Source organism: Poecilia latipinna, unplaced genomic scaffold (genome assembly GCF_001443285.1).
Source record: "Poecilia latipinna isolate Pla-1442-1.1 unplaced genomic scaffold, P_latipinna-1.0 Scaffold5192, whole genome shotgun sequence".
Lineage (NCBI taxonomy): Eukaryota > Metazoa > Chordata > Actinopteri > Cyprinodontiformes > Poeciliidae > Poecilia > Poecilia latipinna.
Genome location: NW_015117808.1, coordinates 6,370 through 13,845, shown reverse-complemented (window position 1 = coordinate 13,845; position 7,476 = coordinate 6,370). Strand labels below are relative to the sequence as shown.

The window sequence follows — 7,476 nt, the reverse complement described above, 5'->3', positions numbered from 1 at the left end:
GACCGATGCTCCAGAAAACTGCCCCAGATTCACTGATGGCTCATCTGAACAGTTTCAGTTTTCTACCCTCCAAGTCTAATCAGTGTCATGATAATCTTTCTTTAATCTGACTCAATCTACTTCCTGTTAGTCTGAAGGTGCTCGGCTGCAGAGGGAGATGAAGTCCTACATGTCTGCCATCAAAGGTAGCTCATCACTTCTCTTTCTGTCCTCGCTGTAGATCAAAGATTACATTCAACATCATCTGCTGTGTTTGAAGGATCTCAGGTTTTCTGAAACAGTTTTTCTTGTAGGGATGCAGCAGGCGTCCATCAACCTGACGCAGTCTCTGCATGAAGTCTACGAACCGGACTGGCACGGCAAAGATGACATTGTGACCATTGGGAAGGTTGGTCAGATGGATGAATGTTTTTTTATCTCTACCAGCCTCTTCACTCCGGTTCTCATCTGCAGACTTTCCTCTTGCTTAATCGGTTAAATCTTAACTGATTAAGTGGTCGATCATGACATTTAAACCCGAGTCTATCACTGCTAAGTTTATCATTCATCTGTTTTATGATTCACCATCGAGTTAACTGATTACTGATTAAGCAAAAACATAACTGCAACAAGTTAGTTTATTTTTCCAGTAAATGCAGTGACTTGTCCTTTACTAGGACCTGAAGCTAAGCTGAGCATTTTTAAAACTGACTGACTGTTTCACCACTTTGAAAAGCTTTTCTCATCCCGACTACATCTTTATCCATCTCCGTTTTCTGCACTGAGGACGTTTTCTTTTGTGCCTCAGCATCTTTAGCTTCCTGTCACCCTAAGAAAAAATCAAGAAGGGTAACAGCGCCCCCTCTGGCGTTTTCGCCCTCTTCCATATATGCCCCGTGCTGCGTTGCATTGCTGCGTTCAGTGACGTGCGGTGAGGTTTGTAGCTGGTGAGGCTCTGACTTATCATATTTACAAATATAGACCCCCTGCATGTTATTGTTTATAAGTAAATTTCGCGCATGCAGATAATGCTGGGGGGTAAAGAGACGATTCTTCTATGTCATGCATAGCCGCGCTGCCACGTAGAATAACTCCGTTAACTCAATCAAACTTGGACATGTAGATATTATTAATTTAGTGCTGTGCTCCACAGCAAAGGGAAAAATCGTTAAAGAACAACTCAAAACCACGTCTCTCTCGCTTTATGTATCTACGTGCAGACTCGTTACCATAGCAACTGACATCGACACAAAAAAGAAAACACTAAAATATTTCCCACACAAAGAGCAGAACATTCAGTTTGCTGCAGTGGTTTGGTTTTAGGCTTAATGTTTATTTTGCGATTATTAATAAGTGACTGCTGTGGTAAGAGAAGAAAACTATAAATATATTGCTGCACTTTACTGTATGGCTAGCTCCATGGCTAGCTCGCTGTCTCTTACTCTGCAGTTGTGCAGTCACAATATCTGGGATCATGAGCGCCCCCAGCCATGAGGCAAGAGAACTGCCTGCCTCACCTCGAGTCTGTTTTCTGCTGTTTCTGATCGCTCCTCCACACACACAACACGATACACACAGTTGGTGACAATAAAAACACTGTGCATTATATACATAAGCTAAATTATGGGAAATCAGTTCATATATTAAATGTTTTTTAGCCATTTCATTGGCGACATACAGGCAGGAGGAGCATGGTGCAGAATGGCAACTGGTGCAGTTACAGAGGTTGATCAATCCAGGTGAGGCTCAGCTTCCTGCTGCCTCAACAGCTTCGCTTCAGAGCATTTGAATGGGAAAATGCGAAAATCCAGCGATTTTGAAGAAAAAATAATCAGAATTGGTTAAGCTAAGTAAGAAATAGATACTTTATGGTACAAACCACATGGTGAAAATAGCAATATAAATGATTTTTATCATTGTATATTATTTTTCCATGATGACATGGCACTGGCGGCGTTGCTGCGTTGCGTTGCTGCGTTTCGTTGCTGCGTTTCGTTGCTGCGTTTCGTTGCTGCGTTGCGTTGCTGCGTTGCGTTGCTGCGTTTCGTTGCTGCATTGCGTTGCGTTGCTGCGTTGCGTTGCTGCGTTTCGTTGCTGCGTTGCGTTGCTGCGTTGCATATCCGGCCGTGTGTCTCTGGTGAATCCAGTTGCCGCTGCAGATGAAATACCTCAACCTCAAACCTAGGAGATTATCGGCACTGATGTTTCTCCATGTTGACCTGAACTTTGTTCATGTGTTGGTGTGAGGTCCAGACGGCTCCGCACAATGCGGGGTTAAAGGTCATTCGGGGTTCACACCACTTCCTCTTTTCAGAGGTTACCTGGCAGAAGCCAGTTGAACTCGTTGAAACCAACTGATTTGTGTGCTGCAGGATTGTGACGCCCTGTGGGAAGATTTCCACAACAAACTGGTGGACTCAACTCTGCTAAACCTGGACGGATACCTGCAGCAGTTCCCCGACCTGAAGGTAAGAGCTGCTGCTCAGGATTGAAGGAGAAGTCGAGAGGAAAGTGATGGCTGATGCTTTCAGATGCGTGTTGCCAAAAGAAGTCGGAAACTCATCGATTACGACAGCGCTCGGCATCAGCTGGAGTCTTTGCAGGTGGCTGGGATGAAGAACGACAGGAAGGTTATGAAGGTGAGTGTGAACTGAAGGCGGAGGATGGGTTGGGGAATCATCCGTTCTCCATGCTAAGTTCGTGATGTATGAGGTTGAAAAAGAGTCAGTGAGCTGAATTCATGATTTCCATTTATTAATACCAAAATACTCCTGGTCCATTATGACCTGTTACCTTTAAGAGCCAACAGTCAAAATGGCCGCCCAGAACAGTTTCCCATTCCCTTTGTCTCTGTGAGCTACGCCCCAAAGAGGGCGTTACCTAGTGTGTCAGTATCTTTAGCTTTACCTTAGCTTTAGCTTAGCAACTAGCTAACAGAGATGGAAGGAAAACACAGAATTATTTATTCTCAACAAGATGAAGGTGCTTAACTGTGTTTGCTGAACTTTGCAGGCAGAAGATGAGCTTAAAAAGGCTCAGAAAGTTTTCGATGAGCTGAACGTCGGCCTTCAGGATGAGCTGCCGACTCTCTGGGATCGGTAAGTCAGGCAGTCACCCGCCTGCCCGTCGGAGCGCTGCATGATGGTTGGCTCAGCGCTGAGGCCGTTCTGCTCGCCTCTAAACTCGGTTTGATGATCTGCATCTGATGATCCTCCAAGTCTGTGAAGGTCTTCTTACCATCACCCTAATCTTTAAAGCTCTCCACTGTTTCTGGACTCCAGAACTTTGATGCTATTTCCTGTCAGAAGAAGCATGCCGGTCAAAGTAAAACATTCATTTAACCCTTTATGACCTAAATAATAATAATAATAATAGTTATTATTTTAATTGTTCACAGTTCTTTAAATGTTCTGTGAGTAAATATATATTTGCCTGCTCATCCATAATTGGAACTTTCAATATCTAGCAAGTTATTTTCACAATTTACCATCTATTAGGATTGTGCCTCAGATTGATTTCACTCCCTCCTACAGCGAGGGAGAAATTACCCTAATAACCTGATATTGACTGTAAACGCAACGTCTCCGTTCAAAAACTGTTGGAATTTTTCAGACAGCGCAAAGTGTGGCCAAAGCATGTAAACAACCGGAGAACAACTTAACAACTCTTTAGTGCGGCAGGCAGGGAGCTGGTGGATGCTGGGTAATGATCAGCTTGTGAACATGGTTAGCGCGCTGCTGCGCATGTTCACCTGCCAGGTGTGAATAAAACCCAGAAGGCTGAGGAGACGAACCGATCGCCAACCAGCCAGGATTTGAACCCAGAACCTTGTTGCTGCAGCAAAATGATCCAGTTTGGTGAAAGCTGAATGTTCCCTTCACACAGATTTTAAAAAGGTCTGAAACTGATGAAAATTAGTCTTATGGTTATGAATGCATGCAGGGCTTCATTAGGAACATTTATTTTCTAATGTCAGGTTCTCACACAGTAACACGATGTTCCTGGAAGCTCAATTAAGATCTCAAAGTGAAGCTTTATTCTGTGGTTGGTTCTGGTCCAGAGCAACATACGGTCAGGATTTCATTCACGCTCAGCTATTTCTCCATCCAACCAACCAAAATAATCTACTGCTGGCAGGAACGATCCTGATTAACCTGCAGCAGCCACAGCTGAACAAAATGCACCCACAGGAGTTTTTACTTTTTTTTAATTGTTTAAATATTCGGTAACACTTTATTTGAAGGGGGTTGAATAAGACTTTCATGACACTGTGATGATACAAAGTTAACATTATTCAAAATGTCTTTGTTATGACAACTTGACATTAACCAAGAAATCATTACTGATATAAATTTGTTATAAAAGTATTACTGATTGCACTTTAAAAATGAGGTAACTTTATGTTATTAAAGGTAAAGTTTAAACAGTAATGATTTCTTGGTTAATGTCAAGTTGTCATAGACATTTTGAATAATGTCAACTTTGTATTAAAAGTGTCATAATTTACAGAATGACGCTTTATGACAACAGTCATAAATATTCATGAAGGCTTATTGATGTTCATGACAGGTGTTATGTCATGTTTATTACAGTGTCATGACAGTCTTATTCACCCCCCTTTAAATAAAGTATTACCAAATATTTTGCCAGTTTTTGCTGCAGGAACATTCCCTCTGATGATTTATGTTGTGATCTCAGGAACCTGACCTGGGTTTCTGCAGCGTCTCTGCATGATGAATAAAGTCAAAAAGCGCCCTCTTCAGTCTGACTGGCTCAGTTTATGTTAACTGTTAATTTTCTTTCTCCAGCCGAGTTGGTTTCTACATCAGCACCTTCAAGTGTGTCACCAGTCTGGAGGCCAAGTTTCACCGAGAAATCTCACTGGTGAGTTGATCTGTTCCTCGGAAGCGTCCAGCAGATGTTCAGAGCTCAGGTGGTTCTTCTGCTTCCAGGTGTGCAGGGAGCTGTATGAAGTCATGACCAAGCTAGGAGAGCAACACTCTGATAAGATCTTCACCATCCAAGGAGCTCCAAGGTGAGTTCATTCAGCTGATTGTTTGCAGCTTTACTTTTTAGAAACATGTTCAAACCTCAGAGGCTGGAATCAGATCAAATGTTGATGTGAAAACAGAAACGCCACGTCTTTACTGACTGGACTGGAAATGTCTTCAAGGCCTCTGTTTAATTCAGAGCTGCAGCCGTTCAATCCCTTTGATTATCACCCCCATTTCAGACCTGATTAATGGATCCTCAGCAGACGGATTAATCCCCCTTTTCTTCTTTTCCTCAGTGATTCTGGACCGCTGCGCCTCGCCAGAACCCCATCACCACCGGAAGACGAGACTCCCCCAGAGAGCCCAGATGCCAGCTCCAATCACATGCTCCGCCCAGTTTCACCTGGTCCGCCCCGGCCGAAATCCCCAATTCAGGTAATAGGAGTCCAGGTGAGTGCAGCCGGATTCAGTCAGACACAAAGAAAAGTCCGTAGTGAAAGTAGCACTAAGATAAAGTGAAGCGACAAGCATGGAATAACATTTAAGAGGATGTCCAGCCTCTTCTGTTACTTTCAAACAAAAATAATATTCAAAATACGGCAAAAAATGGAAAAAAATATTGGGACAACCTGATCTTTGGAATCACTTTTGGGATGTGAATCCATGGTGGTTACCATGGTGATATGGGGGATAACCATGGTGATACCTGCAGCAGTGTGACTGGAGGCCTCCAGGTCTTTATGGAGCGTCTGGGATAAACGCCAAACTCAAACACAAGCCAGTTCAGAAAGGCCCGCTGAGGCCAAAGGGCAAACCTCTGATCTCATTGACTAACTCGTACACCACACCCCAATGTGTAGATTGGAAAAGAAACCTGGGGCTGAGTGCCCAAACTGCAAAGGGATTTGATCCAGTGAGCCCAGTTGTTTGAACTGGTTTTCAATCTATGAAGATCAGGGGTGAAAGTAGTCGGGTACGGTCAGGTACTGCGTACCCCTGCAGTACCTGCAAGAGACGGGAGCGGCTGTCTGCTGTAAAAAACTAATGGGTGCATGTTGTTGCGCAACACCCCACCCCTCCCCCTTTTCTTCTCTCTACTTCCCCTTCTAAGAGGAGGGAGATGTTGCTACCAGCTCTCCATCTAACGGGTGAATTGAGTTTCCTAAATCTGCTGGGATTTACCCTGTCCAGAACTGAAGTAAACTCTGTTTAAGCTGGCGTCGAGAAAGACTAGCCTGGTTTCTGACTCCCTCCATCCAGATGTCCCACCTTCTTCCCCCTGTGAATTAGCCAGACTGAGCAGCCTGCAGTCAACTGGTTCCACAGAGCACACCTGTTACCGGTCGCTCCTTCTCTTTGTTGCACTTGTTACTGAACCAGGTTGGTTTTAGTGACTCGGGCCAAGGAGTCCCAAGGATGTTTTTTACATATAGCTTTGGGCTAAAAGCAACCCATCAAACATTTTCCACTTTTTCCTCCCAGAATCAAACTTCATAGCTGTTTTATGACCTTCCAAGAACTTTAAGGTGACTCATTAATTGAATGTCCACAACATCTTTTACATTTTCTTAATGCTAATTATTTTATTAGGAAGGTAATTTTGCAAGGGTCAGTACAGCTTAAATCAGTGGCAGAAATAATCAAATAAGTAAAATCAATAATCTAGCCTATCTTTCCCTAATGCTGACACTGTGAACTAAAAAAGGGAACCTTTGAGAGAGACGGATGGAGTTTGGCATCTTGAACCCCAGAACTGGTCTGATGAAGGTGTTGCAACAGCAGGAGGCTCCTAGTGCTGGTCGATGAAGGCAGGGATCTCTGCAGGTCTGATGACCTTTCGTCTCTGCTTCGATGGTGAAGTCACACAGGACTTGGGTGCTGGCAGGAAGAGCACTGACTTAGAGCAGCAGGTCTCGGGTCTTAGGGTGACTTCCTCTTGTGTGTAGCGGTCCTCAGCTTCTTGTCTTGCGGCTCTGAAGCTCCCTTCTCCTTGTCGCACGAACTTTCTGGTCTGTTGAGATGTAGATGAGCTGAGGGAAGGGACCAGTTCTTCCTCTTGGCCTTTGGTCTTTTGCTTTGGTCTATGGGGTCCCGAACCCAGCTGGTGAGAGAAGTGCAATTTGAAGCCACATGCTGCGGGGCTAACGGGTTGGTCCCCATGCGCAGGACAGTCTTCGGCTCCGTGGCCCCGGCTCTTCTTCAGCTGCAGAGTTCTTTGTCCATCTCGATCTTGGCTCGAAGCTGCCTGGAGGAGCCAACCAAAGATTCCTCTTTTGCACTCACCTTATAAAGGGTTTATCCACCCTTTTGGTGTGTTTGCATTGGCTAACTTTGTTGCTGTGCCTGTCTCATTGGCTGACTTCTCGGACCGATGATCTCATATCCATCACCATCTTGGAGACATTATGACCTGATGTCTGTTCTAATGACCCCGAGTTGCTCAACAGTCCACCGACGTCTGCTGCCTGACCAACCTTTTCTTAGGAAAGTCAAAGTTCAACAA

The 7,476-nt window shown here is 44.4% G+C and overlaps 1 protein-coding gene and 1 long non-coding RNA gene across 2 annotated transcripts; both read left to right on the top strand.

Annotated features, from left to right (window-relative positions):
• Nucleotides 1-80: 80 nt before the first annotated feature.
• On the top strand, nt 81-5,980 carry LOC106943358 (amphiphysin-like). The gene is made up of 8 exons (XM_015026667.1): nt 81-185; nt 294-388; nt 2,352-2,447; nt 2,511-2,618; nt 2,992-3,077; nt 4,788-4,863; nt 4,932-5,014; nt 5,270-5,980. The coding sequence occupies exons 1-8, from the start codon at nt 158-160 to the stop codon at nt 5,490-5,492; spliced, it is 795 nt and encodes a 264-aa protein (XP_014882153.1). The 5' UTR covers nt 81-157; the 3' UTR covers nt 5,493-5,980.
• Nucleotides 5,981-6,603: 623 nt separating this feature from the next.
• LOC106943355 (uncharacterized) lies at nt 6,604-7,209 on the top strand. The gene is made up of 2 exons (XR_001423897.1): nt 6,604-6,771; nt 6,859-7,209. It is a non-coding gene; the product is annotated as an uncharacterized LOC106943355 (long non-coding RNA).
• The last annotated feature ends 267 nt before the right edge of the window (nt 7,210-7,476 follow it).

What these genes read in the sequence shown, in the direction of transcription:
- LOC106943358 (XM_015026667.1), top strand. Translation starts at nt 158, where the DNA reads ATGAAGTCCTACATGTCTGCCATCAAAG. An exon ending in CTACATGTCTGCCATCAAAG is followed by an intron (nt 186 to 293) that starts GTAGCTCATCAC and finishes TTTTTCTTGTAG; the next exon opens with GGATGCAGCAGGCGTCCATC. An exon ending in CTGCCGACTCTCTGGGATCG is followed by an intron (nt 3,078 to 4,787) that starts GTAAGTCAGGCA and finishes TTCTTTCTCCAG; the next exon opens with CCGAGTTGGTTTCTACATCA.